The sequence below is a fragment of the Scomber scombrus genome, chromosome 15 (genome assembly GCF_963691925.1).
Source record: "Scomber scombrus chromosome 15, fScoSco1.1, whole genome shotgun sequence".
Classification (NCBI taxonomy): domain Eukaryota; kingdom Metazoa; phylum Chordata; class Actinopteri; order Scombriformes; family Scombridae; genus Scomber; species Scomber scombrus.
The window spans coordinates 11,067,377-11,085,704 of record NC_084984.1 but is presented as its reverse complement, the minus strand read 5'-3'; the positions used below and the strand labels follow the sequence as shown (position 1 = coordinate 11,085,704).

The 18,328-nt window shown below is 38.7% G+C and overlaps 1 protein-coding gene across 1 annotated transcript; it reads left to right on the top strand.

Annotated features, from left to right (window-relative positions):
* Positions 1 to 14,388, top strand: slc45a2 (solute carrier family 45 member 2). Its single transcript, XM_062434884.1, has 5 exons — positions 1 to 559; positions 5,539 to 5,715; positions 11,661 to 11,804; positions 13,264 to 13,387; positions 14,272 to 14,388. Exons 1-4 carry the CDS (start codon positions 88 to 90, stop codon positions 13,320 to 13,322), a joined length of 852 nt encoding a protein of 283 aa, XP_062290868.1. The 5' UTR covers positions 1 to 87; the 3' UTR covers positions 13,323 to 13,387; positions 14,272 to 14,388.
* Positions 14,389 to 18,328: the final 3,940 nt, after the last annotated feature.

The window sequence follows — 18,328 nt, the reverse complement described above, 5'->3', positions numbered from 1 at the left end:
TATTCTTTCTGTCTTTGTGTCTTTCCCCTCTTCATTCCCTTTTCATTCTCCCTTTCTCCTTCTACCCCTCTTCCCCCTCTTTCAACCATGACCCTTTTATCAGAGGACCAGTCAGTCAGGCCCCAACCCTGCCGGCTCCCAGAGCCTGGCAAACACATCAGCAGTTCTTTGCACCAGTACTCAACAGACTACACTAGCCCAAAAGAGGACTACATGGACAGTGTGGAGAGCGCTGTTTTTGGAGCCGTGGAGCCCCCCAGGCGCTCACGAGGCCGCCTTATCCTCCATGGCTTGGTCATGTTTGGAAGGGAATTCTGCTATGCTGTGGAGGCAGCATTCGTCACACCGGTGCTTCTGAGTGTGGGCCTGCCCCGCAGCATGTACAGCTTGGTGTGGTTAATCAGCCCCATCTTGGGCTTCCTGCTTCAGCCCATCATCGGCTCGGCCAGCGACTTCTGCCGATCGTCATGGGGCCGGCGGAGGCCTTACATCCTGGCCCTGGGCATCATCATGCTCGTGGGGCTCACCCTGTTCCTCAATGGGGATGCTGTCGTCTCAGGTGAGGATGGGTGGGAGAATTTGAGGAGAGAGGAAATGAAAGAGGAACTTCAAGAGCCAGACAGTGAGAGGGGGAGGTACAGTTATATTTTTAGTCTTGTCATATTTTGGGGCTGACTGTGCCTTTGAAAGGGGAAAGTGGTATGAATAATAATTTATTTTCATCTCAGAGAAGTAGAAATATTTTGGGAAATGCTGTTGAAATCTGAGAAATCACAGTGTGTGCTTGAAAATATGAAGTGGGAGAGTTGTGATTCAACTTACTAACTCAACAAATGCAAACATTGTTGCCATTCTTCCTTCTTGTCTCTTGAAGAACATTAGCTTTTACCTGCCATTTAAGGTCCTGATCTGATGTCACAATTTTCAAATTGATCCAGTGATTGTAACATTAATTTTTTGCACCCAAGCTTTCCGTTATCTCTCAGACAAACATAGACTTAGAAACCAAACTACAACAGTATCCACTCACTCACAGATGTGAGCAAAAACTGTGACACGTCCATCAAGAAAATAATAACCTATTATGAGCATGTGTGGGAATGACGTCTTAAGCAGCTCTTACGCTCATTCTTTTAACTTGTGACTGAAGTAAAATGTGTGACTTGTCTCTCAAAACCACTAACCGCTAACATTTAAACTGCTGAACCTTTTTCACAAGAATCCGCCAAGCTCCAGGCAGCATCACGAGAAGATTGCTGCACAAAAGAATTGCTGACCTTTATTAACAAAGATAAGTGAAGTAAAGCCATGTGAACTGATTCACTGCTGAGAGTTACAGTGCTGCTATATTGTTACCCACCAAACAGCTGGTACAGTATCAGTTGACGTTAAGTGCTCATTCAATGATCATTTTCACTGCTCTGATTATCATAGTTGGCCCCAGAAGCTTTTAATCATGAGGCTTTAAATAAGTCATCCACCTTACCTCAATCATAGCTTTTGATTGGATAATAATTATTGAACAGGACATTGAAAATACAACAAAAAGCATATTTCTATCAGTGTACTACAGTTGTGCACATTTGAGCAGATATCCAAAACTCTTTCTGTAAATATATTGACCATGTTATGTTTTAGAGACTGTTTGGGAAGCTTTAGAGGTCTTAATTAATTTAAAAACCATACAATTATACAAGAGAAAAAGCAGAACAATGTTTATTTGTTTTACTGTAGCTGTATACGGGCTGAATATTTAAGAGCATTCAAATCTGAGACTGAGGGAAAAAGAAAATCAGAAGTCAAATCTTTTGAAAAGCACTTTATTTGTTGAATGATACGATTGTTGTTTGAGTTTTTTTCTAATCATTACTTGGACTATAATGTATTTCTTTCTTCTGACGTGTGCTGAATAAGCTGATTATCTTTCTATGTTTCTCATGGTTGTAGTAAATGCCACAGGAATCGTGTTAAATAATGTTTGCATTGTATTAACCGAACTGTGAGGGGAAAAAAAGAAAATCTGTCAGCTTCAACTTGACCATGCTTATAATTGCCCTTTCAATTTTAAATAGTGTTTTTTGTTTAGTATCTACGAAAAGGCCAGTTCGGACCTAGTGTAAACAGATAACAGAGTGACAGAGATGTAAAATGTTTTCAGATTTTCCTGTAGAGCCATAATAAAGTGACATTCTTGGCTTTTAGTCTTTGCAACTGTTAGATGGATTTCCGTGAAATAACTTTGGTGATTCATCCACCATCATCAAAATGTATATTTTGTCCAACATTTTAGTTCACGACCAAATAACTGTAAAACTGATGATGTACTATCAAATGTTAGCATGCTAACATACTAAATTAAGATTATAAGCCTGGTAAACATCATGCCTTAGTATCATCATGTTAGCATTATCATTGTGAGCATGTTAGCAACTACTGAGTCTTCCCCAGTGGCCACTAATGGTAGTACAAAGAAAAAAATGCCCTGCAACCATAAAAACCTTATATTTGTAAAACTTTCCCAGAGCCTAGAATGATTTTAAAGTGCAAAAAAGCATGACTGCACATATTTAATGTACAGCACAACGCAAAGGCGAATTTAGCAGCTAAAAAACATTTTTGACTTATGCACCAGGTGAGAAATTTTCATTTAGGTACACACCACAGCCGCCATCTTTGAATCTGGTAACAAGTTGTTATACATCCATAATGCTAACATGCTGATGTTAGCATGTAACTCAGTCTTGGAACCCATTGGCTATAGTCTGAGGATGATTTAGCTTCTGGGGGCAATGGCCTATATTAAGGGGGGTTCCGGTGTAGCCAGTGAGCATCCGGATAACAGATATCTGGGCTGACACTTCCTCTTCCATGCACCTGTATTGTTTAAAATCTGATTAGCAGTTTGAGCCATGAGAATGGAGTTGGAGTTGAGAGACGATATCTATGACCGGATTTAACAGTTTAAAATCAGACAAACATTGATACTTTACAACATTTCAGCCAATGCGTTCTTTTCCTGTCCACAGGGACGGTTCAAGATTCAAGATTCAAGATTCTTTATTTGTCAGTCATCATGTCACATGTGAGCGAGATGTAGTAGGCTACAGGTCTCAGGATTTGAAAAATAAATTAAATCTAATTAAAAACCAGCTAAAACAGGCTAAACATCATATAACAGGCTAAAACTTCATATAAAACATACTCTTTCGTACCCACCTCCATCAAAATTTTAAATAGATCTGTACGCTGAGGCCTGTGAAGTGTGCAATAACTTGGTGTACTGTTTGTTTAGTTTTTTATTTCTATTTGTTACTTTTATTTAGCTTTAATCTTTCATTGGATGTGTCATGAGTATGTATGCAGCCTACGTGTATGTTATGTTTATGTGTATTTATTGTCTGTAAGGGCAGCTACTACTATGCACTACGCACTTTGAGTCCATGACAAATTTCCCCTATGGGACAATAAAGTATATTCTATTCTATAAGACTAAAACATCATCAAGTGCATTATCATAGGTTTACCGGCATGCAACCAAAGCATGTTACTGTTGCAGGAATTAAAAAATCAAAAACCATAATGCATCCGATCCCAAAATCTTTTCCCTTATATACAGATTCTGCATATCTGTTCATAAAGATTATGTGTAACTAAAGCTGTGTTTAAGCCTCACATATCTGCTAGCATGGCTTAGTGTTGTTGTGGATATTTAGGGCCCGAGCGGGGACTGAAAGTCGCCTGGCGAAAGCCCTATTGAAATTGTAATGTTTATTATTATTATTATTCTTCCGACATTTCGTGCCCCAATTTCGCCCCTTTCCCAAATGCGAAAATGCTTATACTTTTGCACGGATGTCCGGCCTCATCCGAAATTCGATATTTTTGGGTGGTCGCACATGGTCGACGCAGAATGGCGGAATAGCGCCCCCTACAAAGTCCAAAAATGCCCATAGGGAATTTTGCTAACTTTGTCCTATGCTCACAAAATTCGGTACAGATATGTATTATACCCACATATGCAAAAAAGCCTCTTGACCTCATGACCTCGACCCAACAGGAAGTCGGCCATTTTGGTTTTGATTTTTCCCGCCTAAAATTAACTCCTCCCACAGCGTTCGCCCGATCAAGTTCAAATTAGGTACGCAAAATCTCCAGACCTAGCTGAGCTTAAGTTGTGCTCTGCGCATCCGTAGGTCAAAGGGCGTGTCTGCCAGGGCTCAACTAACTTTGGCGTGCTCGCCATGTACATACGAGTGGCTCTCACGCCCACATACTTCATCTAATCAGCTTCAAACTTGCTGGACATGATGATGGCTCCGCCCTGAACGTCCCGATATATTAACTTCCCACGTAACTCATAGCGCCCCCCGGTGGTAACAGGAAGTGAACTTAAATTCATGAAAAATACATAGTTGACCCCATCAACTTCATTCCACTTCTAAAACATGCAGAACCAGTTGGTGAAGCTACATTATGAACACTGTGAAGCTACGAGTAATGGCGTCCCTGTGGGGGCGTGGCTACCATCAATTCCTCGCCATGAAAATATGTTTGGCTTTTTGATGGCTTTATTGAACACGTATCATCATGAAAATTGATACACAGGTCCAGGGTGGAGACCTCTTCCATCTGATAGGGGTGTCGCTCATGTCGCCCCCTAATGGAAACAGGAAGTGCCATATTTTACATCATCATTGTGCGATTTCCACAAAACTTCACATGTGTAATCACTGTCCCACCCTGAACGCAACCGCTTGTGTTTTGTTACTCTCTACTGCCCCCTGGTGGATGAACCATCAACCTCTCATAACTCCTTCATGCTTTGTCCAATTCACTCCAAACTTCACATGACTGATGAGTGGCCGCCCTGAACACACCAGACCACACCAGACCATATGTGTAACTACCTGTGACTGCCCCCTACTGGATGAACGAAACATTGCATTTTTGGCCTCCTTCCAGGTTTTTTCTCACTTTCTGCTTCACGCCACAGCCCCGCCATGCCTCAGGCCCCACGGTGGCATGGGTGAGCGAGGGCCCGCCATCGCCGCTTGCGGCTTTAATTTCTTATTGTTATTTATTTTTTCTAAACTTGCCTATTCTTTCTTACATAAATTATAACCTTCACTTCACTAGGTTCTAATTAGAAGTGTTTCCTTGTGATATGTTTTTTTAGCTTCCCTCATACCAAGAACTAAACTAGGCTTTGAGTTCAAAACAGTCACGCTTTATAATGTAATTGTTACCTGTCCAGCATAATTGCTTTTCTAGGAAAAAACAGAGTCTCCTATTGTCTTTATTTTTTAAAAGTGCCTTTCAGTCTGCTGTTCTTTTGGGATGTTCTTTTCCTGTTACAATACCAAGCCGAACTTGCAAATTTGACACTTTAAGCTCAGCAAATAAATATATCAGTGTGGAAGACATATTATTATTATCAACACATTTTTATTACAACATATTGTATTATTATGACATTATTATTTACATCATTTGCCACAGTGCCTGATGAGTGATCAGATGTTTTGTTGTGTTTTGCAGCTCTTGTCAGTGACAGGTCATTGAAGAGTATATGGGCCATAGTGGTGGTGATGGTCGGAGTCGTACTGTTTGACTTTGCTGCAGACTTCATCGACGGGCCCATCAAGGCTTACCTTTTTGATGTGTGTTCGCATCAAGACAAGGAAAGAGGACTGCACTACCATGCTCTACTCACAGGTTAGTAATACAAGCACACGCATGAACGCACTGTTTATTGTATGCTTATTTCTGTCATAATTCCTCTTGGCTGGTTGTTTCCATTGTGAATCTTGATGGATTTGCAGTGAATTAATCAGTGTGAGTTTGTTTGTTGAACATTTCAATGGGAATAGCTGCTTAATCAGCATTTTTGGCTGTGCAACTAACATAAAACATGAATTGTGTATGGCAGTGATTCTCCGAGATAAATGGGATCTTTTTCTGGTTAAACTGAGTGTATACTGGTGGGTGGAATAGCAAGTACTAAGCATTGTGTGAACAGCTCCAGCTGTCCATGTGTTGTTTGCATGTTCAGTGAGACTGTGGGTGACAATTATGTCTTTTGATAGGTAATTTCACGAAAGCCAAAAGACCATTTGAGTGTGACTTCTGTGTCTTGTACAGAATTGAATCACTCTGTATGACAATCTGTCGATAATCTTATAATAAATGATACCTTAAAGTTGTTGTTTTTTCAGTACACATGGTCATTTATAAAGTTATTTTAAAGATAAAAGACAAAAAATTGAGAAAGAAGTACTACTGTAGTTACTGAATATTTTTTTCTTTGGAGGAAATTTTTCAGGGGACTTTTTAGAGGTGTTTGAAAATTAACCGTTTGCTGCATGACCCACAGTGTGACTGAACAAAGATTAAGTTAATGAAAGAGAAGGTGCTTAATTGCTCAGTAAATTAAGGATTGTTTTTTTTTTTTTAACATTTTGTCGTTAAAGTATGTGGGAAAGCAGAAACAAAAGTAATTCGCTTTTGTTTGACATTACTGTGATATCAGTAAAAAACAACTCTATAAAAGTAGAAAAACTGAACTCTGAAGGAGCCGTACAGTTTTTGATCATTTTTTCTCTCATCTGTTACTGAAATATTGCCAATCCAATACCTCTCCAAAACTTGAAGTGATGTGTTCCTCAGTCCCTCAGATACAGACATACATGTTTTGTAACATCTTTTGATGGATTAACCCGTCTGCACTTCACCTCCAGTTCATGGATGTAAGGCTGAATGGATGAATGGACACTCTTTCAAAAGTTCAGGCTCATACTATGAAAAGTAATTTGATAAACAAAGCAGGCACACTGAATGGGGACTGTAAGCCAAAGGCAGCAGCTGGATTTATGACACCCTGTATAATTATACGACTTGTTGTTGGAGAGATTTTGAAAAGATGGGATTAAGAAGCAAGTCAGGTTTATCAAATACAAAGTCAGCACTTTCCAAGTGGTAAATTACAATTACAGCCACTAACCAACCCAGTGGTCCATTTCTGACAGAATAGGAAAGAAAAGTAGACATTCATGACATTTAGTTTCCCCATATTTCAGTACACAGTAGTTAATCAACCAATAGCTAACAAGTCAACAACTCAATTATATTTCAGTCCTGCTTACAGTAAAGTGCAAGTTCGAATTTCCAGCTAAAATTACATGTCCAACCTTTTTGCTTCACAGGTGTTTAGATGGATTGTTTTTTGGTGCTAAAATCCAGTGGCTTGAAGATTGGGGAACAGCTAAAGTTTTATAGTTTTATATATTACTAAAATCAGATGTACCAAGACATGTGCTTCTGTTTAAGAACTTTTCTAGAAACTATTTTGGGGGCTTCTAAAAGTGCTTTCTTTTAAAGATCCTATATATTGTGTTATATTTAGAGGTGGTCCCATTATGATATCTGAACAGTTAATATCAACTATGCCTGTTCTATTCATGAGTTCACAATTTATAAATTGGGATAACAAAGCTTAGCACTGTATGTTGTATGATCCTTATGCAGCATTTATGAGCGAAGCCACATTGTTCTCCTTCCATAAAGCATATAGTCTATGATAAAACATATTAAAATATACAGGATCAAGCAAATATTTTTCATACCCTGCTTTCGGGCAAGATGATGTTTTCAGTGTAAGCTCCACCGGTGCGCTCAGCTGTCATCAGGCACCGGGTGGTGTGAGCATGCTAGTCAGGCAGTAATCCAGCCCAGAGCTAGTCATGTGCTGCAGTCATGGGTCTGAGCTGAGTGAGACGGAGGCCAGGCACATGACTCCTTAGACGCCCCTGCCACTGCTGGTATGTGAGATTTGAGGAGGAGGGAGTAGTTGTGTGTTTCTCTTTGATTAGTGTATCTTTTTCTATTAGCTTTTCTAAATCATATTCAGAACCTTTGGAGTGAATGCCAGTTAAGTCATTGTTTCACAGATTCTGCTTGAGTAAGTGAGCGAGTATCCCTTTTAATTTTCTGCTGAACAAACAGCAGGTCTTTAATTCGTTTCTTACCTGACCAAATGAGTCATTACTGATAAATTATGGAACAGTTTTTGATTCGTTTTTAGGTATGTTAGCAGCGTGGCAGGAGGTGGGGGTGAAGGGGCTGTGTTTACAAACCCAAACTAACAAATCCTACATAGTATGCCTTTAAATCTTGTTGTTAAAACAGTTAAGAACAAGTATTGATTGCATTTCCTGTCCATCTATCCATATTATGATCAGACAAAGCAATGTCTGTTCTTTTCTCTTTGCTTCTTGAAGTGAAACAGTCGGTGTGAAAGGGTTAGTTCCTCACCTTTCTCGAAACTTTGAGGCCTCAACATTCAACTTTCCTTTTATGGTAAGGAGAGGAGACTGTGTTGTTAATGAAATCCCGTGAGAGCAGAGAGAGATGTGGCATTTAGCACTGCACCAGAGCACATGTTGCATATGGCACTTGTTTTCCTTCTAAGTTCAACTAGTGAGTCTCAAAGGACCAGTGTGTAGGATTTATCAATATTTTAGCAGTGAGGCAACTTGCAATAAACTTCATACCCCCCCCCCCCCCCCAACCCTAACCCTAACCCTAACCCCCCCTCCAAGCATTTAGGAGAAGCTACCTTGGCTACGAAACTCACAAAGAGCACAAAAGGCCCTCGTTACAGCCAGTGTTTGATTTGTCCATTCTTTGTAGATATAAAGGGAGTGGGTCTGAGGTAACAAAAGCAGAGCAATTCTTATTTTCAGGTGACCATATTCAAACTATTTAAAACATACTTATCTTATGAATGTTGTATTCCATTTCTGCCAAGTCTGTTTTGCTTGATGTCACTGTATTCGACACACTGCAGCCCTAATGAAATGAGAAACAGGCAGATGGGCCACATCCAGTGCTTGAATATTGAGTATGACGCACATTACTCACACTGGTTATTATTCAAAGTATTGTTTTATGTATCCCTTAAAGTATGTCTGGGGAATCGTAGATGTAGATTTACAATTAAATAAGCTATGCAGCAATATGATAGCATACAATATGTTGTTTACTTCCTTTATACCTCTTTTTCCAGTGGTGTGTACCATTGAAAATAAGAGGATAGCATTAGATATTTTTTTCCTTTGCATTACCGTATGTGCAGTGTAATGTGTAATGTCTTCACACATTATCTGATTACCCTCCATAGTGCATTTCACAGTAGCCGCAGCATGTGTGAAAACACTATTCACACAGGTACGAGAGGACGGATAATAGCTGATTCAGTCTGGTTTCTCTTTCTGATGTATGGAGCTCTATCTTAGCTGATCTATTGACAAATCTAAAAGCAGAGGGCATACTGAAATCCATCCAACAGATTGAGCATACATTTCATTTTTAAAACAACTGCGCTTTCCTGTCTGGTCAGTGTTTCAATCTTTGCTGTTGTGTATATTCCAGGTCTGGGTGGAGCATGTGGCTACCTGGTGGGAGCTATGGATTGGGGTCACTCTATGATGGGTCAAGTGCTAGGCTCTGAGTACCAGGTCATCTACTTCTTCTCAGCGATTACCTGGGGCATCCTCCTGACCATTCACCTCTTCAGTATTCCAGAGCAACCTCTGAACAAAGACTCGTCTACCTCTGACTTCTTACCCGGCAATGCCCTCCTTCTACTGGGCCCCCACAGCAATGGATACGGAGCACTGACTAAAGAACCCAACTCACCTGTCTCTCCTGGGGTCCCAGCATCAGTCCCAGACCTCAGGCCTAGGTCTTTCTCTGCTCTGGGTGAGGCTAACTCGGTGACCTCCAGCGCTAAGCAGCCAAACAAGGAGGTATGTGATGTGAGGGATAAAAAGCCTTTGAGGACACAATTAGTACACCATGTACAGAATGTATCTGTTTATTCCTGGATGTTTTAAACCATTCATATTGTTCATGGCAAAGGAGAATTCAACAGAGAGGAACAGAAAATGGATGTCTATTAGGTGCCTTTATTGAAAGAGTGAATTGCTTGTGTGTGTGTGGTGTGTACTGTATATAGTTCTTTCACCTGTTACAAGCTTTGAGTTGTATAGCAGACTTGCAAACAGTGATGAAAAACCTTTTCTTCATCTTCTTAACTGTATTAACATTTTAACTAAAGAAGACATAACTGAAAAAGGAGAAACGCTAAACAAAACAAAAACACACTCTTTTCCTTCTCACCTGATTTCTGTTGACTACCTCAATGCATACTGTGTGTTTCACATACAAACACGTTTTTTTTAATTCATATTACTGAATATCCCAAGGTTACTAGAAGAGTTCTCTCTGCAGAGCTCAGCCTTCACTTCTATATTATGCATACAAATACACTCACTGAGCACTTTATTAGGAACACCTTTGAAATCTGATGCAATCCAGCATCCATACAGCAGCTCAGCCATAAATACTACTCTTACAAAGCTTGTACATCTTCAGTCTTTGTTGATATTGTCAGAAAGGTTATAATTCTACTTTAGGTTTATTATTGAGGTTGTAGTGGGTGGTGCTGCTGTACTGGACTGCATTATATTGAAAAGTGTTCCTAATATTTGGCACCCCTCATGTATGTTAATGGGGTGGACAACATATTAGGATATTACGCTGATGGGAATGTGATGAGGTTTTGCAGATATGATAATGATGGTGCCAGAGGAAAAGAAAAAGGATTGCCACAATTATTTTTTATATGATAAATTAATCATGAGTGGGACATTAACATTGGTACAAAATTTCATGGCAATCCATCTAATAGTTGTCGAGACATTTAACTCAAAACCACAAATGTCAACCTCATGATGGCACTATAGAGGGAAATCAGTTGATCGCCAAACTAATTTCATTCTCTGCGACTTTATGTATATCTGTACCAAATTTCATAGCAATTCATGTAATGGTTGAGAGATTTTTCAGTCCCGATGGACCAATCAACAGACATGACGTTACTATCTCTAGAGCTATGCAGCCAGTTTGGCCAATTAAAATACTTTGAAAGTCCTTTGGGAAAATGGGAATATTCTAGTTCAAATGGTTAATTAGGTTATACTCTGAAGAGGGAACTCTTTGAATAACCTTGTGATATACAGTAATGGGAATATATCTTGTGCAATATATAGAAATTTCCATGTGACACACACGGCATGAAGTAGTCAATGAATACAGATGAGTTAATTGCAGTCTATGGTTAATTGTTGAATAAATCTGGACAATAAGCTTCCAAGCTGACTTAATTCCTGACTATGTATAATATTTCTTGATCAAACAGAAGAGTATCAGAGTTTGCCTCACCTTTGAAGAGTGCTGTGAAATCAAAAACTCTCTAAAAATACAATAGGGTGGTATGATTGATGATTTCAGAGAGTTTGAACTTCTGCATCTCATTTGCCTCTCTGTCTTTCATCATCTCTCAAACCCTTTATCAGGGTCCTCTGAGATTTTTATTTTGAATCCCGCTCATTCACTCTAATTAAGGTCTGTATGGCGCAGTCATGTTTTGTATTATTGTGGAAGCTTTTGAACTGTCAGACATGAGCTTTAGCACCACTAGCAAATGAAATACCAGGAAAGTAATGAGTGCTTTATGGGAAAAGTAGTTATTTTTCGGACTGATATAGCTGTCGGCACTGACTGGTGGATGTGTCTGTGATGTTTATGTGTATCTGCAGGCCCAGAAGAGGATGACATTCAGGTCAATGATGAAAACTATCATCAACATGCCGCACCACTACCGCTGCCTGTGTATCAGTCACCTATTGGGATGGACAGCTTTCCTCTGCAATATGCTGTTCTTCACCGATTTCATGGGACAGGTATTGATTTGTGTCTGCATATGTGCTTGAATCAGTGCATGTCAAAAACCATCTAATTAAAAACGTAACTCAAGAAAATATAAAGGTATTCATTTCACACTGGCAATTTAAATCCATTTTTGTAGCTACCCTTCACTGCATTCTTACTTTTCTATTCATTTTTATTTTTCCAAAAAAACCCAAACATTTGCTTGCTCCTGTACCTCAAACATTAGGATGTAATGCTTCTCTCTGTTTCATATCATTGTAAATTGAATATTGTTGGGTATTGGACTGTAGGTCAGACAAAATAAGATGTTATGTGCCATGTTAGGTTCTGAGAAAAGTGTGATTTTTTGGTATTTTTCACACATAGAAGAGAGCTGACAGGGAATGAGAGAAGAGAAGTTGTGAGAGAGGCAATGTGAAGGACTTGAACTGGGGACATGACAGTACATGGTCAACATCTCAAATTATTTTCTGGCATTCATAGACAAAACAACTAAATGGTTAATTGCATAAGAGCTCACAAAACATTTTAATTTGACCCGTTTAGTTTGCACACAATAGTTCAGCACCCCATGTTTGGTTGTGTATGTGGATATAGTGTGTGTACTGTATGTGGCAAATTAGCATATACATATATAATTATTATATTATTATCATAATGTAAGAAATCTGTATGAAGAAAAAAACAAACAAAAGGGGCAGAATATGAAATGTGTGTTTGTATATTAAAATAATGGTCCATCCTTTAAACATCCAGTGTGAAACGTTTGTCTCCCCCTCCTGGTCCTGAGAGTAATTTTGCAAATATTGTGGATGTCATTGATGCATGTGACACATTTTATAGACTAAACAATGAACTGAAGAGGTAATCCTTATATCAAGCCCTGAACATAATTCATGGTCGAATGAGGCAAGATGAAAACTCAGTACAAAAACATTAGAGGTGAAAAACAAACCACTGCAATATGTGTCTGCAGTCAAGCTCCATTAATCCCTGTTTGTGAGGGGGCAGAAGGGGGATAGAGGGGGGGTGAGTCTGTTGTTGTGCACAATCTCCTGTTGACATGTGTAATACAATAATGATGAATGCTTTACAGTTTCACAGTATGAACACTGATCAAAGGATGTCCTTCACACCATGACATTGCGCTCACCTCCACGATTCATTGATAACCAATGTGCCAACATATAATCCAAAATTGTAGGCATTGCTATCAGGGATAAGAAATGTATAGTCAGAGGCTCCCTGCCAGGTTAAAAGGAATTTGCCTCTTTTCATAGGAAAATGAAAGTAAAGGCACATATTAAAGAGAGAGTGTGCAGCATTTGATGTCTATATCAGTGGATTTGTGTGCTTGGATCTCGTCAGTTTTTAGGATTATTTGAATTTAAAGTTTCTCCCTTGAAAGTGGTGCTATGTATTCAACATTGTTGTCTTTAAATCCCCTCTTTGTCACTTCTTTTTTTGCAGATCGTATACAGGGGAAATCCTTATGCCGATCACAACTCAACAGCCTATGCCACATATGAGAGAGGAGTGGAAGTGGGCTGCTGGGGATTGTGCATTAATGCTGTGTCTTCTGCCCTCTACTCCTGTAAGAAACTGTTTGTTGTGTTTACCTCTATATTCATAATAGTAGTCAGCAGCCCCTTCTACTAACAATACAATGTCCGGCACTGACATAATTTGCTCATTTGTGAAGGATAGCTTGGAAAGTTTGTGCAGGGAAATAGATAGCAGCAAGCAATTACCTCTTCTTTCTCCTTTGAATTGGAATTGCAGGCCTCTGCACAAATGAAGCAAACATGTTCTCCCAGAGGCATGCTGTGCTGCATTAATAAATCTAAAAGCCGGGCTGCCATAGTGATATCCACGTGAAATAATAATGTGTACATGCAAAGCAAAGTTCAGTCAAAATAAAGAGTTGGTCACTGTGTGCCTCTCAGTGCAAAACTGGCTTCATTAATAGTCTGAATCCTTAGAAAATCGTTTTTTTTCTCCATTGCAGCTCTGACCGACAATCCTCTAAAATGTCCAATCAACTGTAGCAAATCTTATACAAACCATGGAGGGTTTTGAAATGTTTATGGCACCACGCTTGAGAAGTGCAAACCATGAAAGACAATCCAATTTCTACCCTGAAGCAACACACATCCTGTTCCTTTGCTGCTAAATTTGATCGTCTGTAACTGCAATTTTGAAAGCAGATTCATTGATAATTTTATAATAAGGATGTGTCAAATGACAATTTGTAATGTCAGAGGCGTTTACTGTTTCATAGAATAGAAAAAGCTCTAAAAAGCCTAGACACAGTTATGGACTAGACGGTGAACATAGTGGAGTATTTAGCAGCTAAAGAGTCAGGTATTTCCGTCAGGAGTTGATAGAGACCAAAAACAGAGCCAAAAGAGACAGAATATTGGACTTGGATACATGCTGTATCTGCTTTTGCTCAACTGTGTGTGCATGTGTTTTCAGATGTGCAGCGCATCCTTCTCCCATACATCGGCCTGAAGGGGTTGTATTTCGTGGGCTACTTTGTGTTTGGCATGGGCACCAGTCTGATCGGACTCTTCCCCTCCGTCATTGCCACGCTCATCCTCTGCAGTGTGTTCGGCGTCATGTCCAGCACACTCTACACCATACCATTCAACCTGATAGCAGAGTATCAGCGTGAAGAAGAGGTACGGTGGCGGTACAAAATATTTTTGTGTGGTTAAAATGCTTGACAAATCTGAATGGCATAAGTCAGTGGAAAAACAAATAGCAGCAAAATAGCAAAAGTTTTCTTCTTCCTCTTTTTTTTTTACCTTGCATAACTTTATTCCTCCACTTGTTTCACAGATGAAAAAAAATACTCAGGTTTGTTTTCTCACTTGCCTTTCAGGGCTTCCATAGTTTTCCCTTTTAAACATCTACATAAAATATTTTACATTATTCTTCATAACAACGTAAACAAAAGCCTAAAGCTAAATTCCACCAAATAATAACTCATAACATCATATAAACAGATGCATAAGCATAATTTAGCAAACAGATTACCTTCTCCAATATGTACACATACAATGAACACAAGACCACGTGTTACGGTAGAATGAATGAATAATAAATAAGTGAAAAATAAGGAACAGAACAAAGAGAATAAAACAAAACAAACTGAATGCGGGCAAACAGAATTAGCTACAAGGACAGCAAGAGAAAAAAAAACAGTAAACAGGAGAGAAATGGAAAATGATATTAAAAAAAGGGGGGAACCATGTATCAGTAAATACCACATAAATGGGAAGGCACATTTTCTTTAAAACAAGGACAACAAAAACAGCTAGATTCCTTCCTTTATATACAGCAGAACATATTTGTATCAATAAAGCAGGACCACTGTTTATTGAATGTGGAGAAGATATCAATTATATTTCTTGTCTTGAAGTGCAACACAGAATTAGTATTAACATGCTGTTTCACTACATTTGTGAATTATGGAATCTGCCCTCAAATACAACCTTAAAACTGTTTTATAAGCTGTTTTTATTCTTGAATGAATTGAAAGTAATAAAGAAACAGGTTGCCATAGAATGGTCGGTCCTTTAATAAACATGTAGAAATAAACTAGCCCATGTTTAAACTTAATCCCTGGCTTAAATTCAAGTTTTTCCATTTCAGTTTAAAGAGATTTAGCATTTTACTTCCATAAAGTTTTGGGGGACTCAAACGTGATGGATTAAAACCATAAATGGCCAAGACATCCTTTCTTTTAGTCATTAGTATGAGCCAACCCTTTATCCTACACCTCCCATAATGCAACCAGATAGCATCTTTCACTACACTTCCTGTGATATTTTTAAAAAGTCTCAAGTCTGAGATAAAAGCTCCTTCTAGAGTCACAAAAGACATTATTCAACAGTTTTCATAAGCTGAGCACTGCTCATGGTGATATATGAAAAGTGTATAAAAATCTGTTTAGAGCCTCTTCAATTCAATGCAATCACCAGAATAATCAACTTAGTATTGATACTGTTTTATAGGGAGTCTACATAGAGAGTACATATATTAAAACATCAAACAATTAACAACTAAACAACAGTCTGTCAATCAGAGCATGTTCCATTTTAGACCTGTGTGGTTGATTCCACTGATTGGCACCATAATAGTGGAGGCCACTCTTGAACACAGCATGTTTGGCAGCAGAGATTTCCAGAAAATGTCGATCCCACCTATTAATAATTTGTGTTGCCGAAATTCCAAACTTGCTACCATTTCATTGGCATTTAAGAAACTGTGTTTGAGTATGTGAAAGTTTATGGGCTCTGATTTAAATTTAACTTGCGATATTGCTGCTTGATTGAATTCTCATTCAGAATCTGAATCTGTTTACTTAGCTGTTGATTGCTTTTTGCCATGAAAATGTCTGGTAACACAGAAACTGATCTTGTTTTTTTTTTTCTTCTTCTTCCTCCTCTCTAATCGCCCCCACACAACCCGCTGTGCTTCCAGGAGCAAATGAAGCTTCAAGGAAGCAATGAAAGTCCGCGAGGCAGTGGGTTGGACTGCGCTGCGCTTACATGCATGGTCCAGCTGGCTCAGATTATTGTGGGCGCAGGACTCGGCGCCCTGGTCAACTTGGCAGGAAGTGTAATTGTGGTGGTGATCTCGGCCTCAACCGTGTCCCTGTTTGGCTGCATCTTCATCGCCCTCTTTATTAGATGATTGAATGATTCTGTTTGTAAAAGTATTTTAATTATATTGTTTTAATAAATAAAGATTCTTTATTATATCCATAAAATGTCTTTGAGTCCATTTGTTTTTTTTATATGATTATTTGATTGGCATAGACTTTTTTTTTTCATGCATGTTGTGGCACCATAGGCTTAATTTGTCATTATTAAAGGAATAGTTTGACATGTATCATTTTTGAATATGCTTTTTTGTGTGAATATAGTTATTCACGAATTATGCTAATTTGATAAATGATGGTTCCATTTAGTTAAAATTTGACAATAAAGCTACCTTGTGATTGACAAGTCTTTACCATGGTGACAATGTTGATTAGGCAACAACATAACTGGCGTAGCCCGAAATAGTAACATTTTGGTCACTTAAAAGAGTATTGTTCAGCTTGTGGTTGTGCTAAAACACACTCCAAGGAGTCGGCTGTCAGTTTTTTCCAGTAAATTAATTTTGTTTTATGGTTTTAGGCATATAATCCAGGTATAGTATGTCGCTACCGAATATTAGCATATTAGCATTATCACTGTTAACTATAGACTGCAAATGCACCATGCTAATAAGCTAGTAGCTAGCACCATGGTCAGCTCCACCCTTACGGTAACTCTAGCATTGATGTATGTACATTTTGGATGTAACTTATTTTGGATGTACTTTTTACATCCATGACAGGTGCAGTACAAAAACCAAGGGATGACGTCACAGTGACCTACATACTTATTATTTTACAGGGTCAGTATTCAAACTACATGAATGTGATGTGGAAACATTAAGCCTCTGGTGCACAAACACTGAGATTGTCCAGTGTCACATTTTTTAAATGAACAATATTTGCATATTCATAGATTCTGGATTTTCTCATTGAGGGAGAAGGAGCAGATGTCATTTAGAAAAGTTTTGATGGAGGTAATTGAAATCTAGTCAAAGTTAATTTATCGTAAAGAAGTCAGCTGGTGAAGCTGAGTGTAGAGGCCAGCGTTTGTCATCCATTTAATTTTTCCACTGGATGAGTGAATATCATGTGATTCTTCATTGCTCCTCATGATATGTTTCTGCCTGCAGGCTTAAGAGAGCAGTAGCTTGCTCAATTTTCAGAGCATGTTTTCACTCTTGTCTGTTACTTGTAATACACTGACATATAAAGAAAATGCAGCTGATGAAAATTTCTGCTAACACTTTACAGTTGTGAATCATGGGCTTTCAGATGTTGTTTTCATATGTGAATTGATTAAAAAATTGCAATGGGGGTACTCAACTCAAAACGTATACGGAATATCTAAACATCTTTGAAAATACATATTCAAAACCCATCAGTGGGGCTCCTTCAGTGCTGTGGGGGATAAGTGGAGATATCAGCTTGTCTGTTGAGGAGCATGCATAGTTATATTTGAATTTCTAATCATAATTTTGATTAACTTATCTTTCCCTCAAAAGGAATTGTACTAACAAATGAAACGCTGTGTGTGTGTGTGTGTGTGTGTGTGTGTGTGTGTGTGTGTGTGTGTGTGTGTGTGTGTGTGTGTGTGTGTGTGTGTGTGTGTGTGTGTGTGCGTGTGTATGTGTGTAATAGATTCAATATGCCCATAACAGATCTCTCTGGTGTACTAATTTTTTACCCAAGTCCTGCGGCCATTAGCCATTCATTTATAATTAGACTAGCTTGTTAATATGTGCATCAATTAGTCCCTCTGCTTTAAACTGCTTAATTTAAAAAAAATGTATGTTATTTATCCCCTGAGTTTTGATTGTTTTGTACAACACACAGCTGTGAGATTTCAGAGATACCACTGAAATGAACAACATTTGACCTGAC

Coding starts and splice junctions, on each gene's coding strand:
- slc45a2 (XM_062434884.1), top strand. CDS start 88: ATGACCCTTTTATCAGAGGACCAGTCAGTCAGGCCCCAACCCTGCCGG. Junction 560..5,538: donor TGGGGATGCTGTCGTCTCAG/GTGAGGATGGGT, acceptor TGTGTTTTGCAG/CTCTTGTCAGTGACAGGTCA. Junction 11,805..13,263: donor TCACCGATTTCATGGGACAG/GTATTGATTTGT, acceptor CTTTTTTTGCAG/ATCGTATACAGGGGAAATCC.